This window comes from Cetorhinus maximus, chromosome 31, assembly GCF_964194155.1.
Source record: "Cetorhinus maximus chromosome 31, sCetMax3.hap1.1, whole genome shotgun sequence".
Classification (NCBI taxonomy): Eukaryota; Metazoa; Chordata; class Chondrichthyes; order Lamniformes; family Cetorhinidae; genus Cetorhinus; species Cetorhinus maximus.
In genome coordinates this window covers 6,645,360-6,666,313 of record NC_135909.1, presented here as the reverse complement: position 1 = coordinate 6,666,313, position 20,954 = coordinate 6,645,360, and the positions used below count along the sequence as shown (strand labels likewise).

General features: G+C 51.4%; 1 protein-coding gene across 1 annotated transcript in view; it reads right to left on the bottom strand.

The window, feature by feature from the left end:
• Positions 1-4,544: 4,544 nt before the first annotated feature.
• The window catches only part of LOC144670206 (protein cornichon homolog 2-like), a 31,657-nt gene continuing 15,247 nt past the window's right edge, over positions 4,545-20,954 (bottom strand). The window contains exon 4 of the mRNA XM_078532692.1: positions 4,545-4,953. Coding sequence (XP_078388818.1) covers positions 4,926-4,953 — 28 coding nt within the window. The 3' untranslated portion in view covers positions 4,545-4,925. The remainder of the gene's footprint in view (positions 4,954-20,954) is intronic.

Below are 20,954 nucleotides of genomic sequence, written 5' to 3'. Positions count from 1 at the left end.
TCTGGTTTCATTCCTTTTTTGGAGACTTAGTGGTTCGATACAACTGAGTGTCTCGCTTGGCCATTTCAGAGTCAACCACATCGCTGTGGCTCTGGAGACACATGTGTTGACCAGGCAAGGATGGCAGATTTCCTTCCCCTAAAGGGGGCATTAATAATGCCAGATGGGTATTTACGACAATCGTTTCATTAGATTTCCAATTCCAGGTTTTTATGGGATCCAAATTCCCCCATTTGCCGTGACAAGGTTCGAACCTGGGTCCCCAGAGCATTACCCTGGGTTTCTAGTCCAGTAACAATACCACCACGCTATCGCCTCCTCATGGAGAATCTGGGGTTGGAGAACGATGGAGATTGAGGGGGGGATTCGATAGAGGTGGACAAGATGACGACAGGTTTGGATAAAGGAGGTGAAGAAAAGCTATTCCCATTGTCTGATGATACGAGGACTAGGGGGGGAGGGGTGGGCTGCAGTGGGCGGGGGGCACACAGATTTAAGGTTTTGGGTAAGGCAGGGGGGATGTGGGGAGGAAATTCTTTACCCAGCGAGCGGTGATGACCTGGAACTCGCTGCCCACGAGGGGGGCGGGGGGAGAGGAAGCGGAGACGATGAATGATTTCAAAAGGAAATTGGATGGGCGCTGGAGGGAAATAAACTTGCAGGGATAGGGGGGATAGGACAGGGGACTGACTGCATTGGTGTACAGAGAGCCAGCATAGGAGTCAACGGGCCGAATAGCCTCATTCTTTGCCTTAACGACAATTGGAATTTTGCATTCAAGTTGTTCACGAAAGATAGAGAAGAGAAAGGGAGGGAGTATTGATGAAATAAAACTCTTATGGGCGCTGGGGAGGGATGATATACGTGAGAGGTGACAATTGGAGGATTGATAAGGGAGCTAATGTTCAACCAAATTTATATGACAGGCCACTAAAAAGAGCGGGAAGGAGGTAGAGGAACTATTTTCAGCCAAAGACGCAAAAAACTATAGAGTTGTGATGACTTCAATTAGCCTAACAAGGACTGGGATAGTAGCAGTGGGAAGGGACGAGTGGAAGGGATTTTGGAATTATGGAGCAGGGATTTGGAATGATGGAAGGAGGAAGGAGGCGTCGCTGATTCTGGTTCTGGTTCAGCGGAAGCCGGGAAAAGCCGAATACCGCGGATGCCGGGAAATCTGAGACAGGAGCGGAAAGGCTCAGCGCGTCTGGCAGCGTCTGCGGAGAGAGAGAGAGAGAGGCGAGTCAGCTCCTCATCGGAGCCTCCGTCCTCCCTTGTTAATGCTGGCTTCTCTCTCCACACACACACACCGCGCGCCGCTCTGCCCGAGCTGCTGAGCAGGGCCCGGCCTTTTCCCGCCTTTTCCCGAGGTGAAACGGTTCTGGGCGATGGGAGGCCTCTGAAGAGGGTGCCCTCCAGGCGACTGGGGTGAGTCAGGGAGGGAAAACCCGTGGAGGATTCGATCACCATCCCTTCAATTCTCCTCAGATATGGGGGGAGGGGATGGGGGGAGCTGGTGGTGCGAGAGGAACTCAGATGTCCCTACCCCCTTACCCCCCAACCCTCGATGTGTTAAAAAAAGAGGGAGACGGTGGTAACGTTGTTGAACGAGTAACCCAGAGGCCTAGGTTAATGTTCTGAGGGGGGGGGGACAGGTTCAAATCCCACCACGGCAGCTGGTAGGATTTAAATTCAATTAATAAATCTGGAATTATAAAGCTAGTCTCAGTCAGGGTGACATCATTGGTTGTTGTAAAAACCCCATCTGGTTCACTAATGCCCCCTTTAGGGGAAGGAAATCTGCTGTCCTTACCCGGTCTGGGCCTACACGTGTCTCCAGACCCCACTGCGATGTGGTTGACTCTTAAACTGCCCCTCTAGAAATGGCCGAACAAGGGTCACTCAGCTCGAGGGGTAATTAGGGACGGGCAACAAATGCTGGGCCTTGCCAGCGACGCCCACATCCCCGTGAAAGAATAAAGGAAATAAGGTGGGGGGGGAGGTGGTGAGGGGGTGGGTGGTGGTGTAGAATAAACACAGTCGCTCCAGGCTCAGTTCATAGCACCCTCGCCTTTGAATCAGAGGGTTGTGGGTTCATGTCCCACTCCCGGAAAAACCAAGAACTGTGAATGTACTCGAAAGAGTTACATGCGATCTGTTGATAACTCGAAAGATTTAATGTTAGTACCGGGGAAATCGTTCGAGAGACAGTAACCGGGAGCAACATTAAGTGGGCATCGTGAAAAGTACAGGCTAATGAGTGGACGCTGGGCACGGATTTGTGAGGAGCCCCATCGTGGGTCACTGACTGGGCTGAGTTGTTTGAGGAGAGGGTTGATCAGGGTAGGGTGGTTGATGTTGTGCACCTGGATTTTAAAAGGGCCTTTCACCGCGTGCCCCAATCCCGTAAGGCCCGATGGGGGAACTGAAGCCCCCCTGGGCTGGAAAAGGGGGCGGGGGACACCGGACCGGCTCGGGGGACAGAGTTCTGAGAGTAGCGGCGACCCCGGGACACTATCGGGGTCAGGCCTGAAAAGGCTGGGGCTCGATCCTCTCGAAAAGGGAAGGCATGAGGGGATGCCCTGTCAGAGGTCTTTAAAACCCTAAAGGGGTTTCGATAGGGTAGAGTAGAGAAGATGTTTCCATTGCTGGGGGGAGGGGATAGGGTGATGGGAAAATAAAGGGGGAGGAGCATCAAGGGCTCGGGGTGTTCAGATTGGCTGATTAGGATGGCTATGGGTCCAATTAGAAGGGGTGATGCTGTGACGTTGCCTGAGCTTCCCCACCAATGGAGTGCCACCCCTTGCTCACCAGGAGTGACCTCGCTGAGGCAGGTGTGTGCGGGGGGGTGGGGGGGTGGGTGGTGGGTGAGGCGGAGGTGGGGGATGGGCGGGTGGCATTTGCCGATCAGAACCGGACCCGCCCTGCTTCAACGATCCAGACCGCATGGCTGAAAGGCCGCCGATGGAGGAGGTTCCCCCTCCAACCTGACGTCCTCGCCGTCTTCGGGGAGCCTCCATTTTGAGGTGCCCTCGCAGTCACCAAGCTACCTCAGCAGCGCCTGCCTCTCTCTCTCACTCACTCGCTCGCTCTGTCTCTCAGTGGGGCTGCCAAGGCTCCGAGGTTGTCATCCCCTCTGGTTAGGCCGACAGCTGTCCTGAACGCGGGAGGCTGCCAGTCGGGGGGGTGCAGTTGTGCTGCCAATCTCGCCGCTGGCATGTGTGGGCTCGGGGCCTTCATTGGGCCCATGGGTCGGTGGGACCAGTTGGGCTGAATGGCCTGTTTCTGTGCTGTGCATTGTATGCAGAGCCTCGCGTTAAAGGTTAAAGGCATCGTGTGAAGGGTAAAGGGTTGCCCTAGAGTCTCCAAGCATCCGGGAGATGCCAAAAGCCCGGGAGGCCAGTGAGAGCGAAATGGGGGAACGATTGGGAGGGGAACTGTCGACACTCCAAGGTTGGATGTGCGGGGTAACGACTGGGGGTAGGGGAATTGGAGATGAAGGGTCAACTGGTGTTGGCAGCCCATGGAGGCCCTTAGCCGTATTTTGGGGAAAATCCTCTGCCGCCTTGGGTACTAAGATCTTATCTCTCAATGTTCTTTCCATCTCTTGTTTCACCCTTGCCCCCCTCACCACCACCCTCACCCCCCCATGCCCCCACCTCCGCTTCCTCCTAGTTGTCTCTCAGAAACCCTGGGAGCTGATGGGAATTCTGAGCATCAAAGATGCTTTGTACAAAACCCCACACATGGGACCTGATCTAAAATGGCCTCCCGCCTGCTGGACCCCAGTTAGGCAACCGACCACCCCCCTCCCCCTCCACTTCACAGCGCCCAGCTTTCATGTTCCCATTCTTGCTGCTTCCCACCTTCTCTCTTCAGGCCGCCCTCTCAGGATGACAATTTCCATCTCTCAGGCCTCTCCCACCTCAAACCCGAGTCAGACCCGACTCACCAGAGTCACTAGGCCCAGAGTCGCTAGACCCAGGATCACTAGGCCCAGAGTCACTAGACCCAGAGTCGCCAGACCCAGAATCACTAGGCCCAGAGTCACTAGACCCAGAATCACTAGGCCAAGAGTCACTAGACTCAGAATCAGTAGACCCAAAGTCACTAGGCCCAGAGTCACTAGGCCCAGAGTCACTAGACTCAGAATCAGTAGACCCAGGATCACTAGGCCCAGAGTCACTAGACCTAGAGTTGCTAGGCCCAGGATCACTAGGCCCAGAGTCACTAGACCTAGAGTTGCTAGGCCCAGGATCACTAGGCCCAGAGTCACTAGACCTAGAGTTGCTAGGCCCAGAATCACTAGGCCCAGAGTCACGAGTCCCAGAGTCGATAGACCCAGAGTCTCTAGGCCCAGAGTTTCTAGGCCAGAGTTTCTAGGCCAGAGTCGCTAGGCCCAGGGTCGCTAAGCCCAGAATTGCTAGGCCCAGAGCCGCTAGACCCAGACTCACTATAGGCCCAGCTAAATCTAGCTGTTAACTCAACGCGAGACTCTCGAAAAAATGACAAACAAGTCAAACACAATCCACATTTTAAAAAAAACAATTAGCAGTTAGTTTGCTATACATTCACCACTGACTAAATAATCCAGTTATAGTGATAGACTTATAAGTGTCTGTAAACAGGGCTATGAATTCACACGCAGCTCATGTGCCGTCCTCTCCGTCGTTTGTTGTCCTCAGTACCCTTCAGGGTCCGTCCCAGATTTCGGTTTAAGTAATGGAGGACTTTGGAGGGAGCTGGCCCTGCCGATACTTTGGGGCAGCAGCGTTATCCACAATTCAATGGCAGCCACCCTCCAGGGAGAGGCTGGCCTTCGCTGTCCTGTAGTGATCCTCTTAGCCACATTGTCCGTGTCCTCTGTAATCCCAGGCCCCCACCAAACGCCTCGCCAAAGCAAAATGCCGGGCTGTAGACTGGAGTTAGAAGCTCACCAGCGTGTAGACCATACTGCGAGAGAGAGGGAGGGAGAGAGAGAGAGGGGGAGGGAGAGAAAGAACAGAGTGAGTGACGGAGGGAGAGCTGGGGGGGGGAGAGAGGGAGAGAGAGACCAGGGAGAAAATGAGGAGCGTGCGAGAGGAGGACCCTGGGACAGGCAGTCAGCAGCACCTAGAGGAGAGTGCGAGAGGAGGACTCTGGGACTGACAGTCAGCAGCACCTAGAGGAGAGTGTGAGAGGAGGCCTCTGGGACAGGCAGTCAGCAGCACCTAGAGGAGAGTGTGAGAGGAGGACCCTGGGACAGGCAGTCAGCAGCACCTAGAGGAGAGTGTGAGAGGAGGACTCTGGGACTGACAGTCAGCAGCACCTAGAGGAGAGTGCGAGAGGAGGACTCTGGGACAGGCAGTCAGCAGCACCTAGAGGAGAGTGCGAGAGGAGGACTCTGGGACTGACAGTCAGCAGCACCTAGAGGAGAGTGTGAGAGGAGGCCTCTGGGACAGGCAGTCAGCAGCACCTAGAGGAGAGTGTGAGAGGAGGACCCTGGGACAGGCAGTCAGCAGCACCTAGAGGAGAGTGTGAGAGGAGGACTCTGGGACAGGCCGTCAGCAGCACCTAGAGGAGAGTGTGAGAGGAGGACTCTGGGACAGGCAGTCAGCAGCACCTAGAGGAGAGTGTGAGAGGAGGCCTCTGGGACAGGCAGTCAGCAGCACCTAGAGGAGAGTGTGAGAGGAGGCCTCTGGGACAGGCAGTCAGCAGCACCTAGAGGAGAGTGTGAGAGGAGGACTCTGGGACAGGCAGTCAGCAGCACCTAGAGGAGAATGTGAGAGGAGGACCCTGGGACAGGCAGTCAGCAGCACCTAGAGGAGAGTGTGAGAGGAGGACCCCGGGACAGGCAGTCAGCAGCACCTAGAGGAGAGTGTGAGAGGAGGACTCTGGGACAGTCAGCAGCACCTAAAGGAGAGTGTGAGAGGAGGACTCTGGGACAGGCCGTCAGCAGCACCTAGGGGAGAGTGTGAGAGGAGGACTCTGGGACAGGCCGTCAGCAGCACCCACCACCTAACCTCGCAGGAGAGACAAAAGTTCATTGGTTTGTGAGAAACTGCTGTTAGGGAGTTTCATCAAGTAGCTGAGAATTAGTAAAGCAGGTTCTTTTTAAAAGAAGGGACTAATAACATTTAAGTAAGAAACACAAATAGTAGGGAAATAAAGTTAAGCTGAGGCCAGGTAAAATAAAGTTGCATAAGTAAACCACAATAAAGTTAACGCAAGGGAAATTGAAGCCAGGGCAGGACAGCTCAGTCAAGTGGAATGCGTGTCTTGTAATATGTGGGAAGTCGTGGACGCTACCAGTGTCCTAGACGACCACGTGTGCAGGAGGTGTCACCAGCTGCACAACCTTGGGCTTCGGGTTTTGGAGGTCGAGTGGTGGCTGGAATCGCTGTGGCGTACCCGTGAGGCTGGGAGCTATGTGGATAGCATGTTCAGAGAGGCGGGCTCACTGCAGCTTAGGAGCCTGGAGACAGAAAGGGAATGGGTGACCACCAGGCAGCCCAAGAAAATGAGGCAGGTAGTGCAGGAGTCCCCCGGGGACCCGCTCGCCAATCGGTTTTCCATTTTGGATACCGGCGAGGGTGTTGGTTCCTTGGTGGAGTGCAGTCAGAGCCAAGTTTGTGGGGCCACAGGCAGCTCTGCTGTGCAGGAGGGGAGAAGAAGAGGGGAAGAGCAGTAGTAATAGGGGATTCGTTAGCTAGGGGAACAGACAGGCGTTTCTGTGGACGTAGACGTGACTCCAGGATGGTATGTTGCCTCGCTGGTGGCAGGGTCAAGGATGTCACAGGGCGACTGCAGGATGTTCTTCTGGGGGAGGGTGATCAGCCAGAGGTCGTAGTCCACGTTGGTACCAATGACTTAGGTAGGAATAGGGTTGAGGTCCTGAAAGCGGACCTTAGACAGCTAGGTAGGAGACTGAAAAGCAGGACTTCTAAAGCAATAATCTCAGGATTATTCCCAGACCCATGTGCAAGTGAGTATAGAGATAGGAGAGTTGAATGATTAAACACAAGACTGGGAAAGCTGGTGCTGGAGGGAGGGCATCAGATTTCTTAGGCACTGGGGCCTGTTCTAGGGAAGGTGGGACCAGTACAAGCTGGACAGTCTACACCTGAACAGGACTGGGACGAACATCCTCTCAGGGAGATTTGCTAGTGCTGGTTTGGGGTGGGGTGCGGGGGGGAGATTTAAACTAGATTGGCAGGGGGATGGGAACCCGAGGGCAAATTCATTGCAGGGAATGGGAGATGGAGCATCAGTGAGCGACTCTGAAAGATGGAAGCAGCACAGGTTAAGAAGTGTACAGTTTTTGGCAGTGTCAAAAGGTACATATGTAAATGCAAGGAGCCATAGTAAATGAAGCTGATGAGCTGAGGGCTTGAGGAAGGGCAAAAATGGCAGCTCAACATCCCTGGATATAGAATTTTCAGGCAGGATAGGGCGGGGATAAAAAAGGTGGGGGTGTAGCATTGTTGGTTAAAGAATCAATTACGGCTGTGAAGAGGGATGGCATATTAAATGGAGCATCAAATGAGGCCATATGCATTGAACTCAGAAATAAAAAAGGGGCAGCCACACTGCTCGGAGTGTACTATAGACCCCAAATAGTGGGAGGGAGTTAGAAGAGCAAATATGTGGACAGATTCCTGAGTGCAAAAGCAATAGACCATTAATCATTGGGGGACATCAACTACCCTAATATCAATTGGGATACGAACAGTGTGAAGGGTGCAAAATCCTTGAACTGCATTCAAGAGAATGTTTTTAGCCAGGATGTAACAAACCCAGCAAGAGGGGGCGCAGTTTTAGATTTAGCCTTAGGAAATGAAGCTGGGCAAGTGGACGAAGTAGCAGTGGAGGGCCATTTTGGAGATAGCGACCATACTATAGTTAGATTTAGCGTCATTATAGAAAAGGACAAAGGAGTAAAAGTCCTGAATTGGGGGAAGACAAATTTTACTGAGCTGAGAGGTGAGCTGGTGAGAGTGGACTGGATACAGCTATTAGAAGGAAAAACTATGTCAAATCAGTGGGAGACATTCAAAGGTGAGATTCTACAGGCGCAGTATAGACATATCCCCACAAAGAAAAAGAGGGGTACTGCCAAATCTAGAGTCCCTTGGTTATCCAGAAGCATACAGGCCAAGATAAAGCAGAAAAAGAAAACTTATGACAGTCATAAAATACTTAATACTGTAGAAAGCCTAGAGGAGTATAGAAAGTACAGGGGTGAAATAAAAATGGATATTAGGAAAGCAAAGAGAGGATTCAAAAAATATTGACAGGTAAAATCACAGAAAACCCAAAGGTGTTTTACCAGAACATTAGGGGCAAGAGAATAACTAAGGAAAAGGTAGGGCCTATCAGAGATGTACATTGTAACTTGTGAGTTGATGCTGAAGATGTGGGCAGGGTTCTCAATGAGTACTTTGTCTCTGTCTTCACTAAGGAGAGGGATGATGCAGACATTCTAGTTAAGGAGGTGGAGTGTGAAATATTAGATACAATAAGCATAGTGAGAGAGGAAGTACTGGAGGGACTAGCATCCTTGAAGGTGGATAAATCCCCAGGGCCAGATGGATTGTATCCCAGGCTGTTGAAGAAGCCAGGGAGGAGATAGCGGATGCTCTGAGGATCATTTTCCAATCCTCAATGGATACAGGCGAGGTCCCAGAGGATTGGAGGTCTGAGAATGTTGTACCATAATTTAAAAAGGGTGTGAGGGATAGGCCAAACATTTATAGGGCGGTCAGTCTGACTTCGGTGATGGGGAAACTATTGGAAGCAATTCTGCGAGACAGGATAAACTGTCACTTAGAAAGACACGGATTGGTCAGGGACAGTCAACATGATTTTGTTAGGGGAAGATCATATCTTACTAACTTAATAGAATGTTTTGAGGAAGCAACAAGGAGGATTAATGAGGGTAGTGTAGTGGATGTTGTCTACATGGATTTCAGTAAGGCCTTTGACAAGGTCCCATATGGCAGACTGGTCAGGAAAGCAAGATCTCATGGGATACAGGGGAAGGTGGAAGGTTAGATCCAAAATTGGCTCAGCGACAGGAAACAAAGGATAATGGTCGATGGATGTTTTTGCGAATGGATAATGGTTTCCAGTGGTGTTCCACAGGGTACAGCGTTGGGGCCCTTGCTGTTTGTTGGATATATTAATGATTTAGACTTAAATATGGGAGGCATAATTGGGAAATTTGCAGATGACACAAAAATTGGCCATGTAGTTGATAGTGAAGAGGATAGCTGTCGTCTCCAGAATGATATCAATGGTTTTGTTGAGTGGGCGGAGAAGTGGCAAATGGAATTCAATCTGGAAAAGTGTGAGGTAATGCATTTGGGGAAGGCAAACAAAGCAAGGGAATGCTCAATAAACGGGAGGATTCTGAGAGGGGTTGAGGGAGTGAGATACCTTGGAGTGCATGTCCACAGGTCCCTGAAGGTGGAAGGACAGGTGGGCAAGGTGGTAAAGAAAGTATATGGAGTGCTTTCCTTTACTGGATGAGGTATTGAATACAAAAGCAGGAATGTAATGATAGAACTGTATAAATTTCGGGTTGGGTGGAATTTTGGGTATGGTTCTGGTCACATGACAGGAAGGACATAATTGCTCTCGAGAAAGTACAGAGGAGATTTACAAGAATGCTGCCAGGGCTTGAAAACTGCAGCTTTGAGGAGAGATTGGATAGGCTGGGGTTGTTTCCCTTAGTACAGAGGAGGTTGAGGGGTGACCTAACTGAGGTGTACAACATTATGGAGGGGCCGAGAGAGGGTGGACAGTAAAGACTTGTTTCCCCTAGCTGAGGGGTCAATTAACAGGGGGGCGTGGATTTAAGGTGGAAAGTTAGAGGGGCCACGAGGAAAACCTTTTTTCACCCAGAGGGCGGTAGGGTGTCTGGGAATTCAGGGCCTAAGAGGGTGGCTGAGGCTAAAAAAACTCATTTAAAAGGTGCCTGGATCTGCATCTGAAGCGCTGTAACCTCCTAAGGCTATGGGACCAGGTGCTGGGGGAATGGGGTTAAAATGAGCGGCTAGTATCGTTTTAGACACAATGGGCTGAATGGCCTCTTTCTGCAGAAATTTGAGCTGAGCGGGGCAGGCGCCTGTCCAACGCCCTCGAGCGTACAATGACGTGCGATGACATGGCGATATCATGACGCACTTGTGCGATATTTCGGTCGGCTGGGAAGTTGGCAGCTGACAGTGAACAGGCCCTGTTAAGGCCATTAAAGTTCCAATGGAATGAAATTCTCCGCAACCCGTCCAAACCTTACGGTCGGCGGGGGAAGGCGAAAAGGACAAGCGGCCTTTGGGGGTTTTTTTTTTAAGGAAACCTCATCCACGGGCCGGATGAGGTTTCCGCCAATCAAATAAAAATCAAGTTAAAATGTTTAAGTTTCATTCGTAACCTGTTCCTGTGACAGAGTCACACGAGGGGGACATTCTTTTTAAAAGCTTTTTATTACTTTCGATGTTGTAAATCTTCAGCTCCCCGAGGCGGCTCTGTGCCTCGGGGAGGTTTTACCGCACACGCCTGCCCTCCTCCCACACCGACCCACCCACCCCGGCAACGCTGAGCACCGCAGGATGTGTTTCGCACTGCCTGCCCGTTAACCGGCCAGCCAGCGGGAAACCGATGTCGGGATCCGGTCGCCGGAGGAAGTCCAGCCTCGGGACTGCTCCAGGAACCACCCCCACCGCCACTCCCGCCCGGGAAGGTTAAAAAAAATCCTGCCCGATGGTTCCACTAGAGAGCAGAGGAGTGAGAGGACCAGGAGGGAGGGGGCGGGGCAGTGGTGAGGGTTTGTGGGGATAGGGGGAGAGAAAAAACCAGCGTAGAGAAGCGAGGAGTTGTGAGAGGCATAGAGTAGGGATAACAGAAATACAGGGAGCCAGAGAGAGACAGAGGCAGAGAGAGAGATTGGGAGCGACAGGGAGAGAGAGAGAATGGATAGAGAGAGGGAGAGGTTGGGAGGGGGAAAGAGGGAAGCGGAGAGAGAGGGGGGAAATAGAGAGTGAGTATGAGAGCGTGACAGAAATATATAGAGAGAAAAAGAGATAAAGATGGAGAGAGAGCGATGGGGAGGCAGACAGGTATAGAAAGATAGAGGAACGGAGAGATAGAGAGGAAGATGGAGGGAGAGAATAACGAGAGAGATCGAGACATGGAGATATATATCTAAAGAGGGAGAGACAGAGAGATATAGAGACAGAGAGGTATAGAAAGAGAGAGACCGAGAAAGAGACAGAGGGAGATAGAGAGAGAGTAGAATAAAGAGCGAGAGACAGAGAGATAGACACAGAGATATTTATCTAGAGAGACCGAGAGATATAGAGGGAGATAGAGAGACCGAGAAAGTGACAGAGGGAAATAGGGAGAAGAATAAAGAGAGACAGAGAGATATAGAGACAGAGAGGTATAGAGAGAGAGAGACCGAGAAAGAGACAGAGGGAGATAGAGAGAAAGAGTAGAATAAAGAGAAAGAGACAGACAGATAGACACAGAGATATTTATCTAGAGAGAGATAGACTGAGAGATATAGAAGGAGTTAGAGAGACCGAGAAAGCAACAGAGGGAGATAGAGAGAGAAGAATAAAGAGAGAGAGACGGAGAGATAGACACAGCGATATATACCTAGAGAGAGAGAGACTGAGATATATAGAGAGAGATAAAGAGTCCGAGAAAGTGACAGAGGGAAATAGAGAGAAGATTAAAGAGAGAGAGAGAGGGACAGAGAGATAGACACAGAGATATATGTCTAGAGAGAGAGAGAGAGACAAAGAAAGATAGAGACAGAGAGTTATAGAGAGATAGAGAGACCGAGAGGGAGACAGAGATATTTAGAGAGAGATAGAGACACAGAGACAGAGAGACAGAAATAGAAAGAGAGATGGAGAGACCGAGGAAGAGAGAGAGAGAGAGACACACCTTCCACTGGTGCCAGGATATAATTAGAAAGAGAGAGGGGTAGAAGTTTGGAACTCTTTCCTGCAAACAGTGATTGGAGTGGGTCAATCATTCATTTTAAAGCTTTGATTAACAGGATTTCTCTTAGCCAAGGGTATTAAGAGATAACGGGGCAAAGTGGGTATATCGTTAGGTTGCAGATCAGCCATGATTTCATCAAATGGTGACTCGAGGGGTGAATGGCCTCCTCTTGTTCCCATGGTCCTGAATCCATTGTCCTACTTCAGCTTGCGCTATCAGCATATCCTTCTATTCCTTTCCCCCCCCTCTTGTATTTATCTCGATTTCCATTAAACACATCTGTGCTATTCACCTCGTCTACCCAGGCAGCAGCGAGTTCCACACATTCTCCCCACTCTCTGGGTAAAGACGTTTCTCCTGAATTGCCGATTGTGACTATCTTAACGTTGAGGGGCTCTGGTTCTGAACGCCCCACAAGTGGGAGCGTCTTCTTTACCCTCTCGAACCCCTTCAGAATTTTAAGGATCTTGATCCAGTTACCCCTTCAACTTCTCTTTCCTGGAGAAAAAGAGCCAAAGGCTGTTCTATCTTTCCTGGGAGATTTTGCCTCCCAGATCTCGTACCATCCTTGTAAATCCCTTTTGCACTTTCGTCCAGCTCCTCTGTAGCGTGTTTGTAATATGGAAGGATAGAGAGAGGGAGAAAGAAGGGCACAGAAAAAGAGCGAGAGACAGAGATAGAGAGTGAAACAGAGAGGGACATAGAGAGAGGGAAGCGGAGAGAGACAGCGAGAGAGAGAGAAGAACAGAGAGATAGAGGCAGAGAGAGAGAAAAACAGAGAGAGAAAGTGAGAGAGAGAGAAGGGCAAAGACATAGAGACCGAGAGAGAGAGCTAAACAGGGGGATGTAGACAGAGAAAGAGAAAGAAACAGAGAGAGACAGTGAGAGTGGGCAGGACAAAGAGATAGAGACAGAGAGGGAGAGAAACAGAGAGAGAGGGAAGGACAGATAGAGACAGAAAGAGAACGCGAAAGAGAGAAGGGCAAAGAAATAGTGACAGAGAGAAACAGAGAGAGACAGCTAGAGAGATATGGACAAAGAGATTGAGACAGAGAGAGAGAGACATGGAGTGACAGGGACAGAGAAAGTCAGACTGAGAAAAAGACATTCAGAGAGATAGAGAGGGAGATAGAGAGATACTGAGACAGAGAAAGCGAGAGATACACAGAAGAGAGAATTAGAAAGAAAAACAGAGAGAGAGACAGCGAAATAAAGATGGTGAGAAACAGACAGATAGAGAGAGACAGACAGACAGGCACAGAGAGAGAGAGAGAGAGAGAGAGACGGACGGATAGTCAGACAACAGGCAGCGTGAGGCAGAGAGAGAGAGAGAGAAAAACAGAGAGAGAGAAGAACAAAGAAATAGAGACAGAGTGAGAGAAAAGCAGGCAGACAGACAGCAGGCAAAGAGAAGGACAGAGTGAGACAGAGAGAGAGAGAGAGAGAGAGAGACAGCGAGAGAGAGAAAGAAAAGAAATAGAGACAGAGAGAAAAACAGAGAGGCGGACAGAGAGAGAGAGAGAGACAGACAGACAATAGGCAAAGAGAAGGACAGAGTGAGGCAGAGAGAGACAGACAGACAGACAGAAACAGTGAGGGCAGGAATGCGAGAGACAATAACTGAACGCTCGGACTTTTCGGTCTGAAGTAATCCCTCCCAGCTAAGCGTGTGGAACGTTCTGGAGACTCTCCGTTCCTATCAAGCCACAACGTCTCACAACTAAGATTTCTTACCAATTGATTAACGGGGAGCCTGAGGCAAGACGTGCGAGTTAATGGAAAGGTCCAAAGTGCAGGAAATATTTCTGCTACATCAGCGATTCAGCAAACTAAGAAGCTCTTGGCTGCTAATGACACAACCATGCTTGGGCGAAAATTCATTACTTGATCCTATTACAAACTCACAACTGTTACGTAAGTGGTATTTACGAAACCATGCTCAATTACCTTTAATATATATTAATGAATGGAAATTATTCTAACTTCAAAGCGAAACAGTATCCGGTGCCAAAATAAAATCGAGGGCTTATTAATGACCACTTCGCTTCGAAAGGGCAGAGGGTTTTTCTGCAGATGGTTTGGCCTGGGGGGGTGGGGGGGAATCCTGCATTTGGAAAGCGCCTTTCACAGTCCCAGCACATCGCCCAGCCATACACTCACTTTTGAAGCCACTGTGGCAATGTAGCTAACTCCAGCACAGCAAGATCCCACAGAGAGCACGTCAGGTTAATGCATCTTTAATCTGTTTTTTAATGTTGGCTGAGGGGTAACTAATGCTCCCAGGACACATGCCCACCCTACTCTTCTTCCTCCGAAAATGCTGGACTGACCCTCTGGCAGTGCAGCACTCCCTCAGTACTGACCCTCCGACAGTGCAGCACTCCCTCAGTACTGACCCTCCGACAGTGCAGCCCTCCCTCAGTACTGACCCTCCGACAGTGCAGCATTCCCTCAGTACTGACCCTCCGACAGTGCAGCGCTCCCTCAGTACTGACCCTCCGACAGTGCAGCACTCCCTCAGTACTGACCCTCCAACAGTGCAGCACTCCCTCAGTACTGACCCTCCGACAGTGCAGCACTCCCTCAGTACTGACCCTCCAACAGTGAAGCACTCCCTCAGTACTGACCCTCTGACAGTGCAGCACTCCCTCAGTACTGACCCTCTGACAGTGCAGCACTCCCTCAGTACTGACCCTCTGACAGTGCAGCACTCCCTCAGTACTGACCCTCTGACAGTGCAGCACTCCCTCAGTACTGACCCTCCGACAGTGCAGCATTCCCTCAGTACTGACCCTCCGACAGTGAAGCACTCCCTCAGTACTGACCCTCTGACAGTGCAGCACTCCCTCAGTACTGACCCTCTGACAGTGCAGCACTCCCTCAGTACTGACCCTCTGACAGTGCAGCACTCCCTCAGTACTGATCCTCCGACAGTGCAGCATTCCCTCAGTACTGACCCTCCAACAGTGAAGCACTCCCTCAGTACTGACCCTCTGACAGTGCAGCACTCCCTCAGTACTGACCCTCTGACAGTGCAGCACTCCCTCAGTACTGACCCTCTGATAGTGCAGCACTCCCTCAGTACTGACCCTCTGACAGTGCAGCACTCCCTCAGTACTGACCCTCTGACAGTGCAGCACTCCCTCAGTACTGACCCTCCGACAGTGCAGCACTCCCTCAGTACTGACCCTCTGACAGTGCAGCACTCCCTCAGTACTGACCCTCTGACAGTGCAGCACGCCCTCAGTACTGACCCTCCGACAGTGCAGCACTCCCTCAGTACTGACCCTCTGACAGTGCAGCACTCCCTCAGTACTGACCCTCCGACAGTGCAGCACTCCCTCAGTACTGACCCTCCGACAGTGCAGCACTCCCTCAGTACTGACCCTCCGACAGTGCAGCACTCCCTCAGTACTGACCCTCTGACAGTGCAGCACTCCCTCAGTACTGACCCTCTGACAGTGCAGCACTCCCTCAGTACTGACCCTCCGACAGTGCAGCATTCCCTCAGTACTGACCCTCCAACAGTGAAGCACTCCCTCAGTACTGACCCTCTGACAGTGCAGCACTCCCTCAGTACTGACCCTCTGACAGTGCAGCACTCCCTCAGTACTGACCCTCCGACAGTGCAGCATTCCCTCAGTACTGACCCTCCAACAGTGAAGCACTCCCTCAGTACTGACCCTCTGACAGTGCAGCACTCCCTCAGTACTGACCCTCTGATAGTGCAGCACTCCCTCAGTACTGACCCTCCGACAGTGCAGCACTCCCTCAGTACTGACCCTCTGACAGTGCAGCACTCCCTCAGTACTGACTCTCTGACAGTGCGGCGCTCCCTCAGTACTGACCCTCCGACAGTGCAGCACTCCCTCAGTACTGACCCTCCGACAGTGCAGCACTCCCTCAGTACTGACCCTCCGACAGTGCCGCACTCCCTCAGTACTGACCCTCCGACAGTGCAGCGCTCCCTCAGTACTGACCCTCCAACAGTGCAGCGCTCCCTTAGTACTGACCCTCCGACAGTGCAGCGCTCCCTCAGTACTGACCCTCTGACAGTGCAGCACTCCCTCAGTACTGACCCTCCGACAGTGCAGCACTCCCTCAGTACTGACCCTCCGACAGTGCAGCACTCCCTCAGTACTGACCCTCTGACAGTGCAGCACTCCCTCAGTACTGACCCTCCAAAGTTATGATGAGTGCTCTTCCCTCACAACTGTGAGGGAGACTTCAGCATCTACCAGAGCTCAGAGCAGCAGCATTAAACCGCCAAGAACACAGGATTCACTCTATTTATACACACAACCCAAGAGGGCCAGGCTTACCCAGATACTGGCACAGGCAGAGACCTCGAGAGGCACTCATACCCACTAGTTTTGACTGCGCTGTATCTGCCCTAGGAGTGTTTGATGGGGTCAGTGTAGAGGGAGCTTTACTCTGTATCTAACCCCGTGCTGTACCTGTCCTGGGAGTGTTTGATGGGGACAGTGTAGAGGGAGCTTTACTCTGTATCTAACCCCGTGCTGTACCTGTCCTGGGAGTGTTTGATGGGGACAGTGTAGAGGGAGCTTTACTCTGTATCTAACCCCGTGCTGTACCTGTCCTGGGAGTGTTTGATGGGTACAGTGGGAGCCTGAATTGCTTTGTGTGCGGCACAGCGATCACAAAAGCACTGCAGTTGATGTGTTGAGGAGTAGCCGTGCTGAAAAACCTGATGTAGTTTTAATGAGTTAACATGATAATCTGTTTATATTAACAGGGCCATGAATATGTTCAGCCAAACGTGCCCTTTACATTATTGACAAACGACTCGCAACGTGATTATTCTGATTAAATCATTTGCCTGTATGAATATTAATGTGCGATTCGAGCCCCAGCTTGTTTGATGGTGATAAATCTGTTTCACGGATGTGTGAATGTCAAATTGTCCGCAATCTTGAACGCACAGGGCCCACACTCACCGCTTGCTTCTTGAACATGGTAGGTGGGGCCCACCAGCCATCTGGTTCTCTCTGTCGCTGCATCACCTTATCTAAAGGGGAAACTCCCCATTCACCGGCAATGGGAACTGAGCGCTATCTATGCCGCGCTCCCCCCCCCGGCCACCCTCATTTTTGGTTTCCCCCACAAGCAGAAACACCCTCTGTCCCCTCACCTTACGAGGGAGCTCTTGTGGCGCAGTGGGTAGCGTCCTTTGCCTCTGAGCCAGACGTATCCAGGTTCAAGTCCCACTCCAGGACTTGATGCGTCAACGAAGGTGTTTTCGTACAGCGTCCAAACCGGTTGAGCGTCAATCCTTCCGACGCTTTCCAATGGCGAACGGGAGAGATTCCTGGTCAGCCATGTGATGGGGAAGAGCGTTGGAGCCTCTACCACCATCCTCCGTAACTCCAGAATACAACATGCGTGTGAAAAGTGCAGGTAGCCACGGCAACACAGACTCTCTGAGTGAACCACAACACTCTGTACAAACGGTCAGTTCTAACAGGGCCAGAATGACCTACTGGACTATTTTTGATCATCATGGGTTGGGGGTGGGGGGGAAAATCAGAGAGGCATTTCCATAATCTCCCCACCCGCTCACCCACCACTGGTCTTTTGCCTCTTCCAGGAAGTCACATGGTTTGAAAGGTGAGGGTAGGGAGTGCGGGGACAGGTTGAATGGCCCAGGAGGTCTTAAGCTGTCCACCGTTGCAGATGGGCTTTGAAAACTCCAGCCCTGCCTGCACATGAGCGGCTTGAAACCTCGAGGTCCAGCTGGCCTGGGCTTTGGTGAGAAAGAGGAGGGAGGGGTGGCGATATCCCTATCGGGAGCGCACACCCCATCTCCGGCAAACAGAAACCCTACAGGGGGTGGTCCAGGCACAACAACCAGCTTCAATCGGAGGCTAGCAAACAAGATGAGAACAGTAGCTTCAAATCCTACAGTTCAGCCATGGCTCGGTTAGTAGCCTCCGACTCAGTATGTCATGGGTTCGAGTCCCACCCCATGCAAACGTACGAGTTAGGAGCAGGAGTGAGGCCACTCGGCCCCTCGAGCCTGCTGCGCCATTCAGTAAGATCATGGCTGATCTGATTGTAACCTCAGCCCCACATTCCCGCCTACCCCCCGATAACCTTTCACCCCCCTCGCTTACCAAGAACCTATCTACCTCTACCTGAAAAATATTCCAAGACTCTGCTTCCACCGCCTTTTCAGGAAGAGAGTTCCAAAGACTCGCTGCACTCAGAGAGAAAAAGTTCTCCTCTTCTCTGTCTTAGTTGCCTGTTTTTAAACAGTGGCCTCTAGTTCTAGATTCTCCCGCACCTCCTCTCCACATCCACCCTGTCAAGGCCCCCTCAGGATCTTAAAGGTTTCAATCAAGTCGCCTCTCACTCTTCTAAACTCCAGCGGATACAAGCCTAACCTGTCCAACCTTTCCTCATGAGACAACCAGCCCGTTCCTGGTATTAGTCTGGAGACCTCAGACTCCAGAGACCTCAGCCCGCAACTTAGGCTGCCATTCGGAGTGCTACACTGTCAAAGCAGCTGTTGTTCATATGCGATGTTTGCCGTCTGAGGTGGACGTAATAAATTCCAGAGGCACTATCGGGAGAAGAGCAGGGGGGAGGGGAGGGGAGGTGGGGGGGTGGGGGGCTGGCGTGGGGAGGGGTCTGCCCGGTGTCCTGAGCCTTATACTTATTCCACGGCCGAAGAGCTTCCATGGAGCTCTGTCTGAGCCGCTGAGCGCTTTTCAACATTTCCCATCTTAAATCACTAGAAAAAGGAAACTATCTGGCCATTATTGCACCGCTGTTTGTGGGATCTTGCTGTGCACACTTTGGTTGGCGCATTTCCTATATTGCAACAGTGACTACACTTTGAAAAGCGCTTCATTTGCTGTAAAGTGGCCTGGGGCATCCTAAGATCGTGAAAGGCGCTACAAGAATGCAAATTCTTTCTTTTCAATAACTTAATTTGCCTGTCAATTTGCACCTCAGTTAAAATATGTGTCTGTTGACAGGAACTCTAGGAGTTATTTATCTCTTGTTCTGCCCAGCTACAGATTGAGTGTGAAGAGAAACTCAGGGTAGTTTCTCCTTCAGTAAAGAAATTACTAAAGAGACCCACGAGAATGTTTTACTTCATCCTTTCTAGGTTTTAAATAAATTATGTATATCATGTGTTCTATTACTGGACTCAATCATTATCTTTTGTTTCTTGCTTCTGTATAATCTTGCACCTGTGCATAAATCCCACTTGTCCATTTAGCCTGTCCATATTCGCTTAATGATGTGGTATTTCTACCCACAGAGGTGGTGTGAGAATATGGTGGTCTCCTCTCCAGTCACTCTTTTCACAACAACACCGTGTGTATATAAAGTACCTTTAAGGGAATGAATGAGGGCGTGAGACCCAGGCGGTTGAATGGCCACTGGTGGAGTTGAGGAAGAGGGCATTGGATGAGGTGTCAGAGTCAGAAGGATGGAGAGTTCAGAGGGAGTGCGGCCTTGGATTGGAGGAGGTCAGAGAGATGGGAAGGCGTTGAGAGCACAGAAGGGGACTTGAGTTCCACACAGTGGGGGCAGCTTTGTTTGCAATCGTTGCAGTTTGTAAGAATCTGATGTATATGCATTATATAATAATAGATTGTTGAACCCAATTACAACATTCCTTTGTGTATTCATTAACAAAGTGCTGCTTCACTTAGTTACATTGAGCCTGTTATCAATATTAATCCTGCAAATTACCATATTATTATGCTCTTGTGAATATTACCTAATTATGTGTGGTGTTTCTAGGTCAGGAGAGTTCTGCATGTATAACTAATACTGCTTCCCTGTTCTGGCATCTGATCATCTTACTCAACGTACAGCCCAGGGAGCGAGTGGTTCTTGGATCAGAGGCTCTGATTGCTGGAACCCTTAATCTTGGCTTGAGGGTCCTTGGCCCTTCTTGAGTGGGGGAGGAGGCCGCAGGCATAGTGATGTTACTGAGCTGGACAAAAGGAATCCTGCTCCCCATCTTCTGTCTCCATTAGGAGCCCTTCCTGGCCACGCTCAGTGATGACTTCATTGTGGCCTAACCCTAGCCAGGGAGAAGCTTAAAAATCTGCAGGCCTCCCATAATATTTCTTCCCCATCCCCTTTTCCCACTGCTCCCCCACTCCATGACCCCCACCCCAACCCCAACCACACCTCACCTTCAGGGCACCCACTGGCCTTCAATCTCCACGGACAACTACAGGCCGAGAGGCCTGGAGCTGCCCTTTGGATGTCCAGGCCTTACTACGGGGGATAGGCCCTGCCTGGGGCCTGCAATGGGGTGGCCCCCGGGGGCAGGGAGAGGGCCTCAAGCCAGGACTCAGAGACACTCCCAGGGTAGGGACAGGTCCAACACATTCCGAAGCCCCCGGGGGAGCAGAGCCACTTTGGACAACGGATTGGACGGCGCAAGATTAGGTACGCTCCGGTATCCACTACCGCTCGGGGAGGGGGGTCCCAGAACCACTGGGGGCTGGGGGGGGGTGCGGGGAGTGGGGAGGGGGTGCCAGTAGAAAATAAATGCCACGGGCAGAATTCTACGTTACACCAGGGTCTCTGTGCACCCCCCACGCCCACCTCCCAGCGTAAATTTCAGGGTCGAACCTGTCTTCACTCTGGCGCTTTGCCCTGCAGATGTTTAAGCTCGGTGGGGGTGGGGGAGGAGGAAGTCCCGCCTCCTTAGAGCCTCTGGCCAATCAAATGGCCAGCGGCCAATGGCGCCCCCCCCTGCTGGGACTGCAGGTAATGGCTTCTCTTCCGGCTCCCACACCCTTACCTCTGGTGTTCCCTCCCCCCCCTCTACCCAAGGGTCTACCTCTGGCCCTCTTCCTATTTCTCATTTACCCGCCGTCCTTCATCCCAACGCCCAGCTCTACCTCGCCACCGCCTCTCTCAACCCCTCCGCCATCGCTGAACCACCAGGCTGCGTTCCCGCTATC